This window comes from Acanthopagrus latus, chromosome 16 (genome assembly GCF_904848185.1).
Source record: "Acanthopagrus latus isolate v.2019 chromosome 16, fAcaLat1.1, whole genome shotgun sequence".
NCBI classification, from domain to species: Eukaryota; Metazoa; Chordata; class Actinopteri; order Spariformes; family Sparidae; genus Acanthopagrus; species Acanthopagrus latus.
In genome coordinates this window covers 6,936,105-6,958,372 of record NC_051054.1, presented here as the reverse complement: position 1 = coordinate 6,958,372, position 22,268 = coordinate 6,936,105, and the positions used below count along the sequence as shown (strand labels likewise).

At 43.8% G+C, this 22,268-nt stretch overlaps 3 protein-coding genes across 4 annotated transcripts; 2 read left to right on the top strand and 1 right to left on the bottom strand.

Moving 5' to 3' along the window:
• Positions 1–1,916: 1,916 nt before the first annotated feature.
• Positions 1,917–9,075, top strand: LOC119004309 (tumor necrosis factor ligand superfamily member 10-like). The gene is made up of 6 exons (XM_037071114.1): positions 1,917–2,343; positions 4,000–4,140; positions 4,579–4,624; positions 4,722–4,838; positions 6,798–7,030; positions 7,756–9,075. The coding sequence occupies exons 1-6, from the start codon at positions 2,230–2,232 to the stop codon at positions 7,963–7,965; spliced, it is 861 nt and encodes a 286-aa protein (XP_036927009.1). The 5' UTR covers positions 1,917–2,229; the 3' UTR covers positions 7,966–9,075.
• Positions 9,076–9,321: 246 nt separating this feature from the next.
• Positions 9,322–14,221, bottom strand: msl2a (MSL complex subunit 2a). Its single transcript, XM_037071111.1, has 3 exons — positions 14,042–14,221; positions 11,715–13,117; positions 9,322–11,394 (listed from the first exon to the last, which is right to left on the bottom strand). Exons 1-3 carry the CDS (start codon positions 14,181–14,183, stop codon positions 11,092–11,094), a joined length of 1,848 nt encoding a protein of 615 aa, XP_036927006.1. The 5' UTR covers positions 14,184–14,221; the 3' UTR covers positions 9,322–11,091.
• An 888-nt stretch (positions 14,222–15,109) lies between these two features.
• Positions 15,110–21,967, top strand: pccb (propionyl-CoA carboxylase subunit beta). 2 transcript variants are annotated; one of them, XM_037071113.1, is made up of 15 exons: positions 15,110–15,224; positions 17,096–17,215; positions 17,340–17,408; positions 17,516–17,572; positions 17,713–17,826; positions 17,947–18,057; positions 18,228–18,336; positions 18,577–18,697; positions 18,808–18,889; positions 18,984–19,107; positions 19,281–19,388; positions 19,727–19,827; positions 20,280–20,378; positions 20,475–20,574; positions 20,697–21,967. In XM_037071113.1, exons 1-15 carry the CDS (start codon positions 15,213–15,215, stop codon positions 20,816–20,818), a joined length of 1,449 nt encoding a protein of 482 aa, XP_036927008.1. In that variant the 5' UTR covers positions 15,110–15,212; the 3' UTR covers positions 20,819–21,967. The 2 variants fall into 2 exon arrangements, with proteins under 2 accessions (XP_036927008.1, XP_036927007.1); XM_037071112.1 differs by lacking the exon at positions 15,110–15,224 and adding an exon at positions 15,582–15,931.
• Positions 21,968–22,268: the final 301 nt, after the last annotated feature.

Below are 22,268 nucleotides of genomic sequence, written 5' to 3'. Positions count from 1 at the left end.
GCAGGAACTTCTTGTCTTTCTCTTCTGCGTTTTGAGATTCTAATCAGTGATGGAAACAAACTAAATCCTCCTTTTTCCTCAGCTGTTGCTCTCACTCCCAACTAATTTTTTGAAGTTTGATCTGGTACAGCGCTACCAACCTGTGTGAACACCACAAGGGGGGGGGGACATGTTTCACACGGGAGGGTCCAACACATCTAATTCACTTCCGTACGCTGACAATGGAGCAGGGGTTAGAGGTAAAGGAATGAAAGTAAAGGAACCACCTCTCAGGGTTAACTTCTGCAGATTGAATGACTCCCCTGTGACAAATACTACTTGGAGTTACACTGAACCGCTAACAATGGCGGGTCATTTGGCACTTATCGGCCAGCATTCACTCAGATCACTGCACAATAGCAGGAAAGAGAAGAAAAAATTGGCTTTTTTCATCTTACTCTCAGATGGTGATTATGTGCTACCTGCAGCAGTATTTGAAATGTGTATCTGCAGCTGTAAGAGAACATACGAGTCTTATAAAGACAACTGAACAAATGCTGAATGAAAGTAGACGGACAAAATTATAGACATGCGACCAAATATCTTAATAAAACACATCACTGTTTTACTACTGATGCCTTTTTACCCCCGCTGCCTTCAGGGGCTCCAAATTTAAAAGACCAGCAGTCGTAAAGTTGTATAACGCAGTGAAGTTTCTTCTGGCAGGAAGTAATCTTTAAATGAAGGCAAACCGTGTTTCATGTTGCAACACTGGAATGCAGCCGGAGCAAAGTTACTTTCAACCACAGAAAAAGGAGTAAATGATGTCAAATATCGAAACACGGCCGCCTCCTAACATCTGCTTCGCATGACTACAATTTCACAATTTCTTTTTTTTTTTTTTACAAATGAACATGTCAGATAAGAAAACAACCTACTTTTTTCCCTGCAAAAGTCTGTTTTTATATTGCTCAGGTAAAAGGATCAGACTTGATAAATGAGGGTTTTGTTTAGACTTGGACGGTAAAACATCCTTGTTGGGTGTTCAGCACTGTTGCCTCACAACAAGAAGGTCCTGGGTTTGATTACTGGCCCCTCTGTGTGCAGTTTGCTTGTCCTCCCCAGACTCCGGCTGTCTGAAGCTCAGGGATGAATTTTTTATTTTTTATTTTAAAAGGGCTGCTGCTGCACCAGAAAGTAACACTGGATCGATGGTGAAAGAGTTGCATCATATTTTCTTGCACATTGGACCACAGTAGAGGGAGTCCCCCAGTGGGCTCATCTGTTTTTCTCATGTCGCAGTCCACATGGCCTTTATTAGTAGTATTAGCCTCTTGTTTAGGTGGAACCAAGTGTTGTAAAGAGTAGCCAAAAGTCATACTTCAGTAAAAGATATTGTGTTAAAATATTAATTTAGTTAAAGCAAAAAGTCACCCACATGAATAGCACTCGAGTAAATGTCTTATATTAAATGTACACAAGTATAAAAAGTTATTTCCTGGCAATAAATGTACCTTAGTACAAAAGCAACAAGTAACTTATATATATTTGCCTATATGTATAAATTGTATAGTGTGGGTTGACTCATAATAGTCCTGGCTGATTATCAGATCCAATATTAAGTATTTTTCTGATCATCCGAATCAGTATTTCTATTTCATTTTTTATAGATTGTCAATAAAATACATTTTACTTAAAAATGTGCTTCTTTGTCTCTGATGCAGCACGCAATCTGCAAAGTCACTAGTTACTAAATGTCTCAACAAAATAAGTAAAAGTACAATATTTGCCTCCAAACATGTACTTTAATTACTGAAGCAAACTAAAATCTGTCCCTCAGTGCAGTACTTGGGTAAATGTACTCAGTTACATCCCACCACTGGTTGTACCTGTGCGCTCAACTCGAAGTTTGCACATTTCCGACGGTACGTGAAGGCGTCGCGGAGTTGGATGTGCAGCTCTCTCAGCTCACTTCTGTCTGCTAACAGTGACTTATTGAGGCTGTTGTAATCCTCCATACCTCCCTCCGTCTTTCTCTCTTTCTGCTCCACCTACCCCTCAAACTGCAGCTCTGTCTGCCTCCCTCTCTCCCCCTCTCATCCTCCTCCTCCCCCCCTCTGTCTCTCTTCCTCCAGAGCAGAAATGCAGCAGAGCTTGATCTGACTTGTCCTCCCCTGCTGGAAAGCGTTTCCCCTCCTCGCTCGGAACTTTATTTTTGGGCTCTTTTTCTGCCGCCCTCCACGCTGTGATATGGCCATTCCCGTCTCTCTCCAGTGTCTGGGGCTCATCACGCTCTCTGCGATCCTCCTGCAGACCATCGCGGTCGCCGTCAGCTTCATGTACTTCAACAGAGTCCTGAACACGGTAAGATGTGTGTTTTCTGTCCTCTCAGCCCTTCATCCAACAGATGACAGCATCAAGCTGACCGCCAGCTGACCGGGTGTGACCCATATTTTACTGATGACAAGTGAGCTTCATGCTGATCCACCATTTGTTTTTCAGGGATTACATATCACTGACATGATCTCATATCTCATTGGTCTTTAAAAATACTTTGACACTCCACTTATCAACCCTGATATCAATATGAAATCAATATAAAACTAAAAGAAGAGCTGGTAAAAACCGTAATACCCACTTTTTTTTTGTTCCTCTGAGTATGTCATTTTGCAGCAATCCCATTTTTGAACAGTGTATTTGAGGTTAAAGTCCCAGCTATGCAAGAATTTGTGTCATTCAGAGGCCGGACAATGAGACAGGAGAAAGTTGGCAGAGTAGATAACAGAACACAAAGGCAGGAAACGAGTCTATTTAGGACTGGAGGCTGTGACACCCTAAAGCAACATGTTTCAGACTTTGAGCAGATATTATGACAAGCAGATAAAGAAACTAATGGATCCGGCGCTGAGCTCTGATTGATGAGATGACCGCACATCAACATGGGCTGCTTTTCATTAGCGATGCTGCTACAGATATCAGGGAATAGACGGTAATATATATTGGTCAGTGTAGTCAATGATCCTTTGCATGTACGGTAACTTTCTTGGGATTTGATGATCAAAAATGATGCCAAGCAACTTGTTCTGCATCATAATCTCTCAAATAAAACATTTTCATATTGATTGAAGCCAAAACCGAGATGACAACATGCTTTGACGGGATTATAACATGCTGAAATGATATGACCAGATTTTACAAAAAGCATTTTAAAGCACAGCTCATTTTCCCCTGATTGACTGAACTAGAAAAATGGCACAAATCAAAGAGTGACAGGTGAGAGGCTTCATCGTACACAGTCAGTTCGGTTCATTCAGGCACTAAAAGTACTTTGTTTGGCTTTCTTAAGCTATGTTACTTATGCAGTTCCAGTTCCGAATTGACATACTTTACGTACGTGACTTGAGCTACATATCAACGTGCTGTAACTTAAGTAAATTAGTAAGTTAAAAAAAATCACTCCTGACTTTCACACTGGACACAAACGACGGCCTCCTCAGTGAAAGTCCTGTGCTTGTTTGACCCAACCATCCCTATTCATGTGACTTCCTCCTTTGCTGCTGTAAAAATATCATATAGCCACCAGAGGGCATCGCCTAACAAGAAACTTAACATCCTAACATAATAAGCTGCTTTCACAGTCTGTCTAAATGCTCTTTTGTCTCATGAGGACGGGCTGGTTTACGGCAAAAGTTCACCAATTGGTGCCGTTTAAAATGCAGCAAATACAATGCTCTGCTGTATAAGCTGTCCATAAATCCAAGAAAAGGGGCTGGAACCATTTCACCATGAATGCATCGTGACTTTCTGCACATTGGTACCAGACAACATGCGACTGGAGCCCTTTTTCCCCTCAGACAGCCTTGAATCTGCCACTGAATAAAACCATACGCTGACTGACAGGAAAAAATGTTATCAATCTAAATATCTGAGATGATATAATCTTGATTGGCATCAAGAACTTGAAAACCTGAAACAATAACTGGCTGCATTGTGTGTGTTTCACTTCCCCTCTGTCGACAGATGCAGGAGAGTTTCTCCCGGAGCAGTGTTTCCTGTCTGATTAACGCGAATCTGCTCTTTGTGTCGGAAGACTCAGCAGAGGACAAGAAGAGCGACCCCTGCTGGCAAGTCACGCAACAGCTCCACTACCACATAGAGAAGGTTTTTGATTTATTTCTCAATCTCATTTTTATTTTGTGTTCCGTTTATTGAAGACGCCAGTGTTCACTTTTTTTACAGGACTGTGTGTGCACCCAGTACGAATTCTGTCCACAATGTTGTAGCACTTAATAATTCTATTTTTGGGTCATTAGAGACAGTTACCCAGGGACCTGTGATTGAATTGGGGAAAATGATGTCACTCCACATCACTGCTAAACAATACTGACCCACCCGAAAGGGAATACTGCTATTGCAGGTCGCTGGATGACATATGTGTTGACCCAGAGAGGGGACTGAATGATTCATCGGGGTGGCAAGGTCCCTGATGGTTGTTTTTAGATTTTAAAGATGGAAAGATATCGTAATAAGCCTAACTGGGGGGGGGGGAGTTACTTTGCCTTGCTGCCTGTTGGCTCATTCCTTCTTCTTCTTCTTCAGACGATGGCTGACAGATTCCAGAAGGAGATATCCACGGCTATGAGAGGTGAGCACAATGCGCTCCATTGACTATCAAGCATTGCTAATCACAGCATCGTCTCTTTTTCCGCTAACAAAAATGTGTCTTGTGCGTTCTCTCACAGATAAGCTGACAGGAGTGCTGCCTGTCCTGAGCCCTGGGGTCCAAGGGGTCCCTCTTCCCAAAGTCGCCGCCCATGTGACTGGAGTCAGCTTGTCCACGGAGCCTCCAACAGCAGAGGGTGAGCACAGAAACGAAACAAGTTGCATGCACGCCACAGAGTCTGTTAGACATCCTGGATGCGGGATAATCACATTATTCGAGACGCCCTCGACTGCTGTGAGGCTCCACCCGCACCTTTCCAGGGGCCGAGGTGAGGAATGTGCCTCGAGGATTCTCTCAGACCCGCATGTCTGTCAGGACCTGCAGGTGTGCAGCTGCTCCGACCTTCGGGTGTCCTTTCAGCAGGCCTCGATTTGCTTTTTTGACCCGATATTTAACTAACATTTACGGTATCTTAAGAAATTTCAGGAGTGTGGGAGAAGATGTTTATTCTGTCCCCAGATGCCAGGAGGCACACATCTGTAATAAGAAGGAAAAAAGAACATTCCTCCTCAAGTCATTAAATCAAGTGACTGTAATTGCAGCAAAATCACAAGGTTGTTCGACCATTGTAATTCGTTTTTCAAAGATGCTAGCTGTGTTTTTTTTTCATTTGGTTGTTACAGACTCATTTGGTTTCACTCCATTAGAAGCCCATAATATTTTAAAATTGTTGAACATAATTAATGCAGTGTTTGTGCTGCCCTCAGACCATTCATCTCCCCTGGGAGGTCTGCAGGAAGGAGGAGGGACGTCTGGTGTATGTTTTGATATGACCAGTAGGGGTCGCCAAAGTCAAGGTTTTTCTTAATTCCACAAGTCCAAGGATGGTTAAATTTTACTTATGTAGCCCAAAATCAGAAATCACATTGTCCAGTGAGTAAGTCCTCTGTCCTTACAAGCCATCGCCCCAAGTAAGGAATGACTTCCCTTAAAAAAAACCTGTAGCAGGGACGAATACATGGAAGAAACCTCAAGAACAGGAGGGATCTCTCATGCTTTAAATGTCATGTGTACACAACAGACCAACACAATCAGAGTACACTCATTACAATGACAAAATATCTGATACAAATACATGACAAAATATATCAAGAGTGTCAGTTCAGTAGGACCACTCTGCAGGCCAAGGCGCCACCAAGTGGTGCCCACGCCACACGACCTCCCATATCTGTTAGTTTTATCAGATGAGTCAGGTAAAGTTTCTTTTTAGTAAATAAACCTCATGGAATGACCAAAACCAGTAATGTCTTGATCTATCCTCAAAACTGCTGCTCCACTGTTGGACATACTTTACCCATACATAGCCAATAATCTACATATTCCAGTATTGGCCCAATATATAAAGTGCATCCCTATCAAATACTTTTATATTGTATGGTTCATTATGAAAACACTGTGCATTAGCTTTGAGTAGAGCACACTCATCATCCCTCCATCTGGAAAACTCACTAGGGCACCAAATGTGTATTAATCCGCTGCAGAAAATAGTCCCCAACAAATTCACCATACAGTCCTGTATGAGCAAGTGCGTGTAAGACTACAGTGCCCGGCAGTTTTAGGAGATTATTCCGCCTTTTTTTAAAACAACAAAATGTAACTTCCCGGGGAAAGACAGTTGACTGTCAGATGGTCAAATACTGACGCTTCCTGGCCGGCAGCTTGGGTAGAACACTAACTCAAATCACCAGTAGTTGACGACCTGAGGATGAGACATTTCCATGGGATAAGTTAAGAGTAATGACAAACAATCTATATTTCTTTGTCGATGAGGAATACATTTCTGAATGCCATAAAACTAAAAATGCTGGCTGAACATACCTCAGGACAGTTTAGAAACAGTTGAGTAACATTTGTTCCCTCTGTTGCCTATTAAGACTGTTGTGTTAAAAAAAAAAAAAAAGCCGGTGGTCTGTCAGCACATCTGTGAGCTTCACTTACAGACTGAGTGTCTCTATAACATTTGTTTCTTATTTGAAAAGACATGGCTGTTGATACTCAGTCAACGCTCCAGCCTCGAAGCTGGTGAATGGCCTTTATTGTCGTGTTCATGTGTGTGTGTGTGTGTGTTTCTGTGTGTTTTTATGTGCCGTCGCAGGCTCACGGAGCAGCAGGGGCTACCTGGGCGAGCGAATCAGAGCGTGGGAGGGCCAGAGAGGTTTGTCCTTCCTGCAGAACATGGAGCTGAGGGGAGGAGAGCTGCTGGTGCCCAGAGCAGGCCTCTACTACATCTACGGCCAGACATACTTCAGACTGCCCTCCACGGGGGAGGCAGACGGGGAGGTGAAGGAGGAGGAAGGAGCACAGCTTGTCCAGTATATCTACAAGAAGGTGAGGCACGAAACAACATAGACTCACAGTATCAGTTGATTTAGAGTTCACAGTATAAAGTAGGGATGCATATGGATTAATGAGATGTTTCTTAAAGCTGACACCTATAAGATAACCCTTAAAAAAAGGATGTTCTTAACCTGGAGTTTATGCACACTTAAGAAAGGTTAACATGGAAGATGGATGGATTGATGGAAGTGTTTCCTCCTCTCCAAACCCCTTGTGGAGCGTGTATTGCAAGTTGCAATTGTGTTGTCTTCCTCTTGAAGCGTGAAAACATGTCCGCATGGTTGACATGACATGTTTGGCTCGCTAGTCCACTGGTGCAGCAGTTTGACGTCACTTACTGGTCTGCGGTCATCGGTGATTACAGACCAACTGTGAAGCTTCTGTCTGGGAGAGTGTCGATGACACGCCTGTTAAGTCAATGAAACGCAATTTATCTGCTCTATTTAACGGCATTTATTTTACAGATGCAAACAAATGGCTGATTATTTGGTGTGCAAATATAGTGCAGGCATGACAAAAAACAATTACTGACGTCTTGTCAACAGAACACACATGTCGGACGTGTTTATTATGGCTTATTATGGTGTTTGTTTTTTTGATGACCCTCAAACCTCAATGTCAGCGTCCTCAAACGCACCAAAATAAGAATAAAGCTAAAAACAAATCAGTGTTGATATATAAAGCTTTGTATTGATTTTGTGATGTGTGGCCCACAGATGAGTTCCTACCCCGTCCCCATCTTGCTGATGAAATCGTCCCGGAGCGCCTGCTGGCCTCGGGGGCAGGAACCTGGTCTCTTCTCCCTGCATCAGGCTGGTACCGCCTTCCTTCAGCCTGCTGACCGCCTCTTCATCACCGTCAGCAATGCTAGCACCATGGAGATGGACGGGAGGGCGAGCTACTTCGGGGCCTTCCTCGTGGGCTAAAGGAAAAAAAAAAAAAGAAGTGTCTGGGACTGTGATAACTTTATATAGACATCAGCTCAAGTTAACCCAAATGAAACAGGGGTTTGCTTCTCCATATGAACAACTGTCTGAAGGTACAGGACTGGAGAAGAGCGGACTGCAAAGAAGGAGGTGCAAAGGACATCTTCGGGACTGTGGAGCAGTAAGGATATGATCAAACCGACCGCAGTGGCAGACTGCTGGTGGCCCGAAATGGCACGGAAGAAAAGCCACTTGCTGTGTATTTACTGCAGCAGCGGTCACAGATAAACCTCACACGGGTCATTAACTCTGGTAAACAGAGCCGAACTGTTAGAACAGAGCAAACGTGGATTACGTGGTGCGTTCAGAGTCCAGGTCATCTGGAGCAGCACAATAGATGCAGATTAAATGTTGTGCTCTCGCGTGTGAATGACTTCCATTGAGAGACGGAGTGAGCCGTTTTTTTTCGCCCGCGGGTCCAACAACCAACAGCCGGGCTTGTCCTGCCCAGGAAGTGACAGTGTGCTGTGGGACACATGACACTTGTCCTTTTATTATTAAAAAATAAGGATCAAAAAAGCCACAGGACAAGATTTTTAGATGTTTGATATCATGAAGGAAGCCTTTTTTTTCCTTTTTGTCTGTTTAAAGCAGGCCGACTTTTGGTTGAATTTCCTCGTTGTGCAACATGATGAATGAATGTGTGGCGTGACACAGATCTGAATGTCCCGCGGTCTTAAAGATAAGAGCTTTCTCGTATAAATGAACTGAGTATTTAAAGCGTTTTCTGACTGACTTGCACTTCTTCATCCAGTGAAAGAAGAGCACAAACCATCCCAGATATTTCATAATTTATCAGCCATGCTAGCGAGCAGAACAATAGTATTTCAGTGACCTTTTAATGAACTGTCATGAAAGTTTTTTGTTTTTTTTTACAAACATTCATGGTTCGTTGACAATGAACCCTAAAGACTTTTGGTGCTCTCAACAACTTTCCCTCAGGATGAAATGTAACTTCGATGGCACATTCAACTTTTTGTGGGCTCCATCATCACGTCACGTGTTTAGAATCTCACTGATAACAATAAAAAGAAAATACCCGTCCCAATATTGGGCTGATAGTTCTGTGTTTACTGTGCATCCCTAATTATGAGTATAAAAAGATCCAAGTAGAGAAACTTTAAATCTAACCAACTTTTAAAAGAAAAAAAATACCTGTTATTATCAACCCCAAATCTCCCTCCACTGCTGAGTTCTGGTTGATAATGTGTCGATCAGCTGTTTGCACCCGTCCGCGACCGAGTTTTAAAAGCAACCTTGAGTCAAATGTCCCCTCTACACAAAAAGACACACAACTGAAAAAGTAAAAAACTATCATTTAATTCATGTTGTATTACATGTTTTCCATATTATGGCAGTGAATGTTTCAGCAATAATAAGAGTCACTCCTCAAACAAGAGTTTATACATAAAAAAAACAAAAAACAAAAAAACAATACCAAAAAACTAATCAGGGTTCAAGTAATGCCCAACAGAAATACATTTTTTTTAAACATACACACGCGCGCAGGAAGATAAGATCATATATACTGATCTCACTGTGATCCACCTGCTACTTTCTGGTCTACGAGTAAAGAACCAAGGTGTTTTTGTTTGGTCTGCCGAGTCCTCTCTCTCTCTCTCTCTCTCTCTGTCCTTAGGTCTCTTGTTTTTTTTGGTCACCATGACTGGACTGACAAACATGTTGTAGTTACAGCTGAGACGGTAAACGTGAACACAGACGATACACGGCCTCTTGAGTTTATAGGAGAGCTTTTCAAGGTGCTTTAACCAAAACACACACACAATGGCAACACAAAAAAAAAAAAAAAAAGACAGTGGTACCAAATCTCGAACGCTTGGTATCAAAAATAGTCTCTGAGTTGGTCTCCTAATCAGTCTGGGACACTACAACGGGGGAAGAAATGCACACAACAGAGGATATTTTGTCTTTGTTAATGACAACCTATGGCTTCAGTTTACCCAAACACACGCACACGGTCATGTACAATCCCACGCTCAAAAACATTACCTTGTAATATTTTAGAGGACAGTCGGTTATAGCCTAAATACATGGCAATGCTGTAAACAACTGCGTGTGCGCACGAGAGCTGGGAGGCTCCTTGTTGGTGCTCCTATTGCTATGGTAACCAAGAATGGTTTTACTTGTAATTTGGCCAATCAATCAGTCTAAGTGCTTACAACCCACCATCCGCCTCCCCACTGACATTACAGTAAATCTCAGCAGGCGAGCGCGCACACACGCACACACACTCATATACGCACACACACAGAGAAACCGTGGAGCCAGCCAAGTGCTTTGACATTATCTTGCTGCCTGTACAGTACAAATGCCTGCATCAGTCAAGTTCATTAAGACAAATTTGTTATCAGTCGACAGTACTTGGATTGAGAGAGTTAACGACATAGAAAAGGCATACAGTCTTGCGTGAGACAGAACTTCTCCACAGATTAGTCATACTTCACAATTAAAGTGTGAACACATACAGGGTTAAGGGGTTAGTAAGGGCCGTCCTAATACCAATTATGCATTTCTTAAACATACATGGAGTAATACTCAAACATGGAAAATGCTGTGACAGGTGACCGAGATATAGTGATGCCGTTTCTTTGTTACTATGATGCTCCAAAAAAAAAAAAAAAAAAAAATCACACGTATGCACAAATCTATAATTGTGCGCACACAGTAACAAACACAAAACCTGGGATGGGTTCCTATTGCCTCTTACAGTATGTCTGTGGTCTATTAACAAAAAGCACCTCTGGAATACAGAACAGCCTTGGAACCGAGTATAAGTGTTTAACTACAGGCAGGCAACAGAACACACCGGCACACAGGCACAATACAGGAGGCTTTGGCACACCCATGCTAGTCTTACTACTCAGCATTTTCCAACACAGAAGAAGAGCAGGTTACAGGACAGGACAAGACCCATAGCTGCCTTAGACTGCCTCCCCATCTGGAGGGGGGGGAGGCACAGGTTGTCTGACGGACACAATGATCAGCCATCACATTCAATCAGCACCGAGCTGTCTGTTTATTGTTTTTTTTTGGAGTCCCAGCCTCTCATCCAATCAGCAGCTCGAGGCTGTCCTCGTAGTTGGGATCTTGCGGGGGGCTGGGGGACAGGAAGGCCGTGGTCACAGGGGTCCCCGTAGCTGTGGCGACATTGAGGAGGGTGTTTGCGCGGATGCTGGTGGTCGCCGGGTTGCGGAGCGCCGCGGCCGCCGTGATGCTGGTGAGGTTGATGCCAAGCGTGAGCCGCGTCTGTTCCAAGGCTTTCTCGGGCACAGCGAAGGCCTCTAGCTTCTTCTCACCGTTGGCCATGTATGAGTTCTGGCAGCCTCGACAGATACAATCCAAGCATGCCTGAGAATCATGGCAAAAAGATAGACATGGATCATTAGCAGTTACGTCACACCAGTGTCACAGGAATGCTGCAAAGTTATTCCTGCTGCAACACCCTAAATAACATAACACGTTATTTGTAGAACCAGGAAATAAGACAGATGTTCCCTTTAAAAATATATTTCTTTGGTAGATTTTTAACAAATGTAATAAAAAAAATCATTACAATAATAATGACCGTATTACACATTTGAAGTGCTGATTAAATAGGAATAATTTAGAATGTGGTCAGTGAAATCAACAAAGATCTGACCACCAAAAATGATAAAACATAGTCTAACCTTGCGGTTTGAGTAGCAGGGACAGCGCTGCCCCCTGCAGGTCAGCACAGATGGATTTTGGGTAGCCCTGCCACACTTGCAGCCCTTTTTCTCCACTGGCTTCTTATAAGGAGGCCGCACAGGCGCTGGGGGCATGAGGCAGCCTGACATCAACCGCTGGTCTTTGCTTCCGTCCTTGGTCTTGGAGCCTCCACTGCTGCGGGCCTTCGCATGGGGCTTCTTAGGGCCCCCATCGACATGCTTCCTGGCACCTTTATTGTGGTTGGGCGCAGGGCGACTGGGCTTGGGAGGCGCCCCGTTTGGAAGGGATGAGTATGTGTGTGCTGGTACAGTCAAGGAGGGTGGGGGTGGTTGTGTGGGCAGTGTCTGAGAGGGGTTTGGAGTGTGTAGCTGAGTGGAGGAGCCCTGCAGGATGGTGGCGATAGGAAGGGGATTTACCTTTTCCCTATCGCTCTCTGAACGAGATCGTTTACGTTTAAGGCGGACTGGTGGGGGCTTTGAGGTTGGAGGAGGATCGAAGGAAGATGTGTTTATGTGGGCACCATGGCCTACAACTGTGTTAGTCCTGTCTGTTCGATTCTGTGTGTAGTTGTGGGCTGCGTCTAGCTGTATGTACATCTGAGCATGTGTTCTGTCTGTTATGTGTGTGTGAGTTCTTTCTGGCTGTATATGAGGAGAATCTCGGCCAGGTTGAAGGGGATCTAAAGTCTGTAACACCTCCTCCACACTGAGAAGCAACACCTCCCCCTCCTCCAGCTCCCTGCTGCTAGATTCCCCATCCCTGAGTGAGCACACAGTGCCTGGAGTTGGGGCTAAAGGTCCAGTGGTCAGACTCAGTTCAAGACCACCACAACCAGTATTGGACACAGACAGGCCTGCCTGTGGCTGCTCCTCTACCAACTCACATACTTCCAGCTCAGGAGACGAGGGATCCAGTTCCTCCAGCACTTCTCCATTGCATTCCTGCGGTCCATTGGAACAGGGAGGGTTAGAAGAGGAGCTTTGCGGTATAGCTGAGAGCTCTGCAGGAGCAGGTGGCGCCTCTGTGGGGGTACGGGACTCTGGGGCAGAGGGATTCACATCTTCTAGTGCTAGGCTTGGGTCATCTGCCTCCATCTCCTCTTCGTGAGACATCAGCACCTCCTCTAGCAAGTCCATAATCTCCGGAGAGCCTCCTACATGGCTGCTGATTGACTGCAGCAACGGCGAATTAGTTACATAGAGGCAGAGCTTCCTGTAGCACTGCACTAGCAGAGAGAGCTGTTTGTTCTCCTGGAAGCAGGAATAGTCCTTACAGCGGCTGCACGATGGCCTGATCTGCATCTTCTGGCCTTTACAGCCCAAGCAGACGTAATGCTGACACTCTGGGTGTGTTGGGGAAATAGGGTCCTGGAGGAGTTTACCTGAAACAAAAACAGGAGGAAGCTGTTAATCCATGTTGCACTTACACATTTACATTCATCATCATGCCTCTGGAAACAGTTTACAAAAACATCTGGACAAATCGGCCAATTATTTTCTCAATTAACAGCTTGTTTTTTTTTGTTGGGGGTTAAATGACCAAATCAATATCCAAGATTGCTTCTGTCAGGAAACTAATCAATTCATCAACTAACTGCTCAGTACCAAGTGATGCATTTCAAGCAGAACAGGAAAATCAATGCCACATCATAATCAGTGATGGGATTTTAACTGTTTCGGCACCTTAGATGGTTGTCATTTGGGACTTTTCTTCTGAACTTATCTGTCAAATAACCATAAAAGGCTCCTATGTGTGATCAAATGTTAACGTTACTTATTTTTTTTTACTGTTTACATCCCCCAAACCCGCATTTTTTGGTTGAATGTGGCATGAGAGCACAAATGACCGAGCCAAAAAAAAAAAAATCACACAAACAGACAAACAGAAATCTGAGATATTGTCACAGATCACTCTGTCAATCTTCCCCACGTCTAAATGTCAGCTGTGCCGCTGTTGATATTCCACAAGCTATGCAGAGCTGAGTAAATAAAGCATGAATAGGGAACACATGGCCCTGCAGCAGACACAACAACAAAGGAGTCATCTGTCTTGACAGGAGGACAGATGACTGGGGCTCGGCCTCAGTTGCCGGGGACACCGTGGTGGCGGTGCGCACAAGTCGTGTCAGTTGCTGCACACCCACGAACACTTGAGTCAATATGAATGATAAGGTTATGAAACACCCATTCATTTGAGTGAAGTGAAACCAATTTTGCAGCAAGAAAACACTGATAAGCTAGCATCAGCTTGGTGTTGTGAAGCATCGTTGCATTGCTATTATAAACTCATAAATCAGGTTGCTTACCACAGACGAGGCATGCGAGGGACTGTCGGAAGAAGGGCAGTAGGGTGTACATGTCTGAGAAGGTGTGAGGCTGCCTCGGGTCACACTGCAGCACGGCCCGGCTGGCGGACACGTACAGAGTTGTTGCATTAACGGGGTTCATAGCGGTGTACTCCGCAGACTCAGGGAAACACGGCCCGGGAAAAAAATAAATCCAGCCGCTGCGACGGTGCTAGAGATAGCCAAGTCTCAGGGTGGATGGAAGAAATATAAAACTGACCTGGTGCAGCAACAATCAGCCACTCCAGTGTGTCAATGCAAGCATATGAATAAGTAATCGACACAATAAGAGACAACGAACATGCTGAATCGGTTATCACTAAACGCGCACAACGTTAGCTCGGCAGGCGGCTAGCTAAAGTTAGCATCACCGGTTGGTAGCCTCTCCAATTCCCCACCGAGATCCTTCGGATCAAATTTGAGTTTCTCTGAATTCGGACCGACTACACCATGGGTTTTAATTACTCACATTCTCCCTAGCGATGAATAGGGGCCGAGGGTGAATCAAATGATCACACGACCCATGATCAAAAGGTTAGCATTATACAGCTAGCGTTAGCTTACGACATCAACCAAATGTTTCACACGAGAGATGGTCGAAGTTGGCCATTGAACCCGTTGACTATCCAACAGTGTCTCCTTGTCGGTGTCTAACAGAGGGAAGAGCTTGTCCTTAGATCGCGAGTTCTTTTGGTTAGCAAGTAGCCATCAGATCCCAGGCGCGCACTTGATGTAAACAAAGCTAACCAGCTAGCTTTAGCATGGCTAGCAAAGTTAGCTAGCGAAAAATTCAACGGTATCACTAACCCTCGGGCCGCCTTATACCTAAAGCAAAAGAGGGAAATGCAAGCTGTAAATTGTAATCCTGCGATATGGATACGTTTTACAACAATGGTTGGCGAGCAGCGACCGGAACATAGCTAACTATCCGTTTTACAAATGCATCAATCATTTGATTTTCCAGTTTTCCTCGCATCAACCCCTCTCGACAGGCATGATCATCACGCGAGATTTCAGTTAGTTACCCTGGTTACCGTAGTGTACGAAACGTACACAACAGTGCATAAAGATAATATTATCAAAATACTACAAAATAACACCAAAAACAGCAAAGCTGTACCACACTTCATTCATGAATGCAGAGGTGAGTAAAAATATTTAAATATTTAAATGTCATTAAAAACTATAGTATTTTTAGATTGGGTATTTTCCCCTGCGTTATACTAGTCAGGCAGTCCTTGAGCTACTCAAGCAGTGCAGAACTTGGGTCTCCAGTCAGCTCCACCGATCAAACTGGTATGCTGTTTCACAAGTTTAAACCAATGTTTGAGGCTGACAAAAACCACGCCAAAGAAAAGGCCCCATCCTGTGAGGACGGTCTACCTGTCAGGCTAAGCTCAGGGCGAAAAAGCAGGTACTCCTGACTTTGAGACAACAGGCCGCGATGTACCAAAGGGAAACCTGATACCTTCAAAGTCCCGCCCACCCGGCGTTGCTACAAATTCCTTCTTTTTTATTGGCCATGAGAGCTCGCCCCCCGCTCGCTATTGGCTAAAATCTCTGCGTGTCATTTCCGTGCGCTGTCAGCCGAGAGCACGCAGAAAAATGATGGCGGCCTTCAGTGTGGCTCGGAACAGCTGCGGACTGATAAACGGGTTGAGGGTAACTTTCAGGAGTTTTGCGCCGGTGAAACATGGCGCAGTCGCTGCTGCGGCTCTGCAGACGAGCCTGCTACCGGACTGCCGCAGGTACTCTGTCGGCCACCTGTCCGTTAAGGAGCGGATTGACAAGAAGCGAAAGGCGGCGCTAGTCGGAGGAGGTCAGAAGAGAATAGATGCACAGCACAAAAGGGTAAAGTCAGCTAACATTGACTGTTGTAATTTAAATGTAACGTGCACGTACAGCAGCATGTGTGCATTTATTCCCGACTTAAAGCTTTCACTGACTGCTGGAGTGGTAGTGGTGTGAACTGCCTTGCTCAAGGGCTCGAGTCATGTCTAAAACTGCTGCTGGAGTGTTGATTATTACTCCCACACTTTGAGGTGACCTTTAAAAAAAAACAACCCTCTAGACTAAGTTTTAACAGTTAGACTCTGTGGGTAAACATCCATCGTGATTTCCAGTGCCCTTGAGCAGGGTACAAATCCTCTGCTACTTCAGGTAGAAGCTGTAGTTTGCAGGTTCAAAATCTACTGAAAGGAACTATTAACTCACCCAAAAATAAAAGTTCTCTTATTATGCACTCAGTAGTTTTGAATTCTACAAACTGTTTATGGTGCTTCTCAGCAGAACAGTATTTGTCTAAACAACTGAAGTAGACGGGGACTGGTTTTAAAACGTAAAAAACAATTGCAGCATTCAATAGGAAATGGCTCCATACAGCTCTTCCAGCTTAATCCAAGTCTCTTGAAGCCCAGAGAGCCTGAATTAATTTTGACAAATGTAATTTACACCTTTGTTTGAGCCCAAACCTTCACTGTAGCTGATAAGCACCCTGTCTGAAGTGGGTGCACAAACTCAACTCCGCCTCAAGGGTGTAGGTCATGTCTTTTAAAATCAAATTGGAATCTGAGAGTTTCTGGAGAATTTGATTATGCTGGACAATCGTATTGAGCAATTTTATGTTTTGGTTGGTTTCTTACCATCAACTTAAGTTGTTTTGGAAAATACAGCAATGTTGGGATGTTTGTGGACTACAAATCTTTCCCCAACTTTTAATCGGCATGAGGGTAAGATAATGGCTGATTGTTATTTTTTTTGGTGAACTTATCCTTTAGCATCCTGCCCTCATTGCATATTTTTGTCACAGTGTTTGACTAAATTTAAGGGATCATTGCAAAAATACACAGTGTGGACACCAGCTGATACAGCTATCAGATTTTTTTTTTCTTCTGAATATCTGTGTCAGCCCCAAACATCCAATATTGTTTGGGCTCCATTTCTGATTAGATGACAAGTTTGTACAATGTCATAGTGTTACTACATCATCATTTAACTCGGTGGTATGTGTTGCAGGGTAAGCTGACAGCCAGGGAGCGAGTGGAGCTGCTGCTGGACCCTGAGTCCTTTGTTGAGTCGGACATGTTCGTGGAGCATCGCTGCTCTGACTTCGGCATGGAGCAGGATAGGAACAAGGTAACGAGTTGCACGCCGGCTACAACTCTGCGACATCATCCTTCATCCGCTGGAAATCAGAAACTGTTTCTTTCTCTCGGGTTTGAAATATTTATTATCACATCATTGTTTGTCTTTGCCACAGTTCCCTGGTGACAGCGTCGTGACCGGTCGAGGCAGGATCAACGGCAGGCTGGTTTATGTATTCAGCCAGGTACAGTGTGTACTTATACTGAAAGAATCCTACATTGCGGCAGTACTCTGCATCTTGGTTTCATCTGTATCATCTGCTCTTTCTGTCTTGCACTTTGTTTCTCTCAGGACTTCACCGTGTTTGGTGGCAGCCTGTCTGGAGCTCATGCACAGAAGATATGTAAGGTAAACCAAGCTGAGATACTGAGCTGTCTGAAGCAGGCAGTGACAAAATATCAACATCTATTTTCTTTGTTGTATTTTGTTGTGTTTCTTCATGTTTTGACCTTATTTGATTGTACAACATTTAAACATTCTGTGTTCAGATCATGGACCAGGCCATGTCAGTTGGTGCCCCGGTCATTGGGCTGAACGACTCTGGAGGAGCTCGGATCCAGGAGGGAGTAGAGTCTCTGGCTGGATATGCAGATATATTCCTGGTATGGGCTGAGTGGCTGCTTCTATAGGCACCTCACATTAATGTACATAGATCCTGGATGTAAATAATTTTTGGACATTTTGAATGGAAAAAGTGAAAACAAAACTCTTTCCCTTTCCAGAGGAATGTGTTGGCTTCTGGAGTCGTCCCTCAGATCTCCCTCATCATGGGTCCCTGTGCAGGTGGAGCCGTCTACTCCCCTGCCCTGACAGATTTCACCTTCATGGTTAAGGTATGGGGACTTTGTTGATATACCTCCTCCATTCCGCCTTTGTACCTTTTTTATATAGAGAGAACAGCACTGCAGGATAAAGGTGCAGTTCCAGGCAGTGTATGAGTAGCTTAATATTGTTTCCCGTCTCACCCCACCCTGACAACTGTGCATGTGTCTGTGTTCAATAGGACACATCGTACCTGTTCATCACAGGACCTGATGTTGTGAAGTCTGTCACCAATGAAGATGTGACTCAAGAGGAGCTTGGTGGCGCCAAAACTCACACCACTGTGTCTGGTTAGCTCTTTTTGTAAAAACTTACTCCTGCGTTTTATAATTTTTTTTTCACTCTCTAGATCATTGTGAGGATGCTGTTGTCATGCTAATATTCAGTTGTAGTAGCCAAAGTTCTTTTGTTTTTTTTCCCTGTGCCAGCATTTCATCACAGATACATCGCAGCAGCCATATTTCTCGAACATCTGATCACGAATACTTATCTCATCAACATTCAAACTGTGTCTCATGTCTTGCTGTCAGGAGTGGCTCACCATGCGTTTGAGAATGACGTTGACGCCTTGCTCAACATGCGAGAATTCTTTAACTTCCTGCCGCTAAGCAACCAAGATCCTGCCCCCATCAGGGAGTGCCACGACCCCAGGTAACCAATCACCCTGACCTCCACTTTACCAAACAGCCAATCACTTCCTCTTCATTAGAGAGTACCTGCATTATTTCAACTCGATGTCTTATACCTCGTTCCCTTTTCAGCGATCGTCTGGTACCTTCACTGGACACAATCGTCCCGTTTGAGACGACTAAAGCCTACGACATGTTGGACATCATTCACGCAGTATGTGCACAAACACACTCACAGTCAAAGCACGTGTAACCGCATCTCATTTAATTTCTGCAAGTAATAAACGTTTCTTCATGCATCTCTTCAGATAGTGGATGAGAGGGACTTCTTTGAGATCATGCCCAGCTACGCCAAAAACATTGTGGTGGGGTTCGCCCGCATGAACGGACGCACTGTAGGCATTGTGGGTAACCAGCCCAAAGTTGCTTCTGGTAAGTAACATAATTGAGAGATACATATCAGTGTTGTGTGAATAAGATCATTTTGCTTCCTTGTCTGCATTAGAAAATAAATGTGGAACAAAGGGAATGTTATTTGATTAATGATCAGCTTAGATGTGTTTTCAGATTTGCTGTTCAGTCCTTAATTTCTGTCTTGTTATCAGGTTGCTTGGACATCAACTCTTCAGTGAAGGGGGCTCGCTTTGTACGCTTCTGTGATGCTTTCAATATTCCCATCATTACCTTTGTGGACGTGCCCGGCTTCCTGCCAGGTATTCTTCAATTATGCATATAAACTATTCTGTTTACATCCATGGAGTAATCCAGTTTTTGGTCAAACCTAACTAGGTTAGGATATTGAACAATGATTCTCATTCTGTTAGGGAAGGGAAATAAGAGGCTTGTAGTAATAATAAATACATAACACAGTTACAAGTTTGGATATGGAGTAAGCAGGGATCATGGCTGTTTAATTACCTGATCAAACGAGCCAAAAGCTGCATTACTTTACACGTAAGAAAACATTTTTCCTTGCCCTGAAATCCTCCCACTGTCACACTTGACAGTGCACACTCACACTCATTAAGACTGATGTGATTGTCGTCATCAGGTACTGCTCAGGAGTACGGAGGCATCATCAGACATGGAGCCAAGCTGCTGTATGCGTTTGCAGAGGCCACTGTCCCGAAAATAACCATCATCACCAGAAAGGTGTGTGTGTGATCAAAATGATATTGAAAGTCCTTAGAAGGAAAAATAATGTAGGTTTGTATGTACAGGTTTGACTTGTCTGTGATGAAGTTTTGCTGAGGTGTGAAGTTATGAAACTATTAGAGAAGCTTCAGCTCAGGGATTCTCCTGGCTTAACGTGATCCTCAGAAGGTGTTAATGTAAGTGGTGTTTGGTTACAGGTAAAGTGCTGCTTTCCTTAATTGTGGGTTTAATAAGCACCTACTGATCTTCACCTGAGCACTGCAGTTAGATAAAATGTAAATAAAATTGTCGCTCTATAGATTGAAAAAATATTACCAGCTTTTAAACTTGGTTTTCTTACACCCTCTCAAAGAGAAATGAACTTTTAATTCATAAGAATGTTTAGACTTTGAAATTACAATGTCCTGTTGTGAATAAAATGGATAAAATAAATGGTGTGTGTATGCCAGGCTTACGGAGGAGCGTATGATGTGATGAGCTCCAAACACTTGAGAGGAGACGTGAACTACGCCTGGCCCTCAGCTGAGGTCGCTGTCATGGGTGCCAAGGTACAAACACGCGTTTGTCTGTTTGTATTTCTTTCTTTTGTGTCCTCTTTTGTTCCTTTTTGATTTGACAGTGTGTATCATCCGTTTCTTTCTCAGGGCGCCGTGCAGATCATCTTCAGAGGAAAGGAGAACCAGGCGGAGGCAGAGGCGGAATACGTGGAGAAATTCGCCAACCCCTTCCCAGCTGCAGTCAGAGGTGAACAATGTCACACTTTTTACAGCTCTCTCTGAACACTCGTCTCTGCGTCAGTTCAAACCAGATACAACAACATAACACATTACACACTTATATCTGACCGGCCAAATGTTTGTTTTTAGGTTTTGTGGATGACATCATTGAGCCGGCGACAACCCGCAAGAAGATTTGCAGAGATCTGGAGGTGCTGGCCAGCAAGAAGCAGGTCAACCCCTGGAAGAAACACGCCAACATTCCTCTGTGAAACACACCCACACTGTCCACGTTAACACTACTAAAGGCTTCACATTCAAATGAAGTGCGGTGGTACCCCGTGACAATGACTTAACTGCCAAGCAGATTTTTGTTGTCATGACCGTCATCTTCCACTCCACTGAAAGCAGGACATAGAGATAGACCCCCTGATTTTGTGAGTTCTACAAACCGGCCCCAAACTTTCCCTCCTTGAACTATGAACTGTTAAAACATCAACCTCGGGCTGTGAAAAGATTCACAGGAAATGTTGGTGACCTGTAAAACAAAATCAGAATGTGTATCTTCACCAAATGATATGCAATATGTTGATAGGAAAATCCACTTCACAGTACCTGAACAGTATACTACGGTGGTCACACACATTTAAGCTAATCATCATGTGAGTGGTGGCCATATTGGTCACGACTGTTGGTTTGATTTGACGTTTTGAGATGAAATTGTGTCTGAAAGGGCAGATTACATATCGCTAATGTAGTGCTGCAGGGATGATGTATTTTTGTAGCCCAACCTGAGCAGAAAATTCACTTTGTGACAAACTTATGTTTTGTTCAGCAAGAAAGTCTTCACAGATGAGCACTGCTTTGATAATTTTTCAAGTTGCAAAACATGTGGGTTATGTAAGTGCCCTTCTAGCAGTTGAGTGGTGAAACACTGTTGTCACATTGTAAATCAGTTATTTGAATTTGACCGTATGACCTTGTGTGGTACATTCCAAAAGAACAATATGACACCATGTAGCCAGTCTTCGTAAAGAGGAGTTTGAAAAACTAAAAATGTCAAGAGTCTAACAGTTGCATAGCTGTCAGTGCTGGAAAAAGAAATTACAAACTAAACAAACTAAAAATCAAATTTGGAGAATTTTGACACCCATAAATGCAACTGGAAAAAACACGGGCAACTGTCAGTATGATGGCTGCTGTAGTCTGTTGCCTTGTGAAGTGTTTCCAGAGTTGTTACTGTACTGTATTTAGTCCTGAGGGTTTGTGGTGTGTATAGTAGTTTGCTCTTTCAGATGCACTCCTTGTGTTTAATCTCCACCGTTACGGTCAAGAAAAAGTCAACCTACAGCCTGGAACTGTGCCTTCTCTCTCCGGCAGCCTCTGCTCTGCCATTTGTAAAATAAATCATGGACTCAGTACTGTGTGTGTTTTCTTTCTTTTACCTGATGCAATAATGTTTTCAAAAGACATGACAAATATATATGATGTATGATAGTAGTATTGGTTTTGAGAATAAAATCAGATGATTTAAAGTTGCTGCTTTTTGTGTGTGTTTCCTGCTCAAGGACACATCGACATGCAGCTGGGGGGGAAACGGAATTCGAACCAGTGACATTCAAATTACTAGATGACCTGCTCTGCCTCCTGAGTTACAGCCACCCCAATAGTCAAGTCATATCAGTGTTATCGCCTCACTGTTTTGTGAGAATCAGAGTTCCC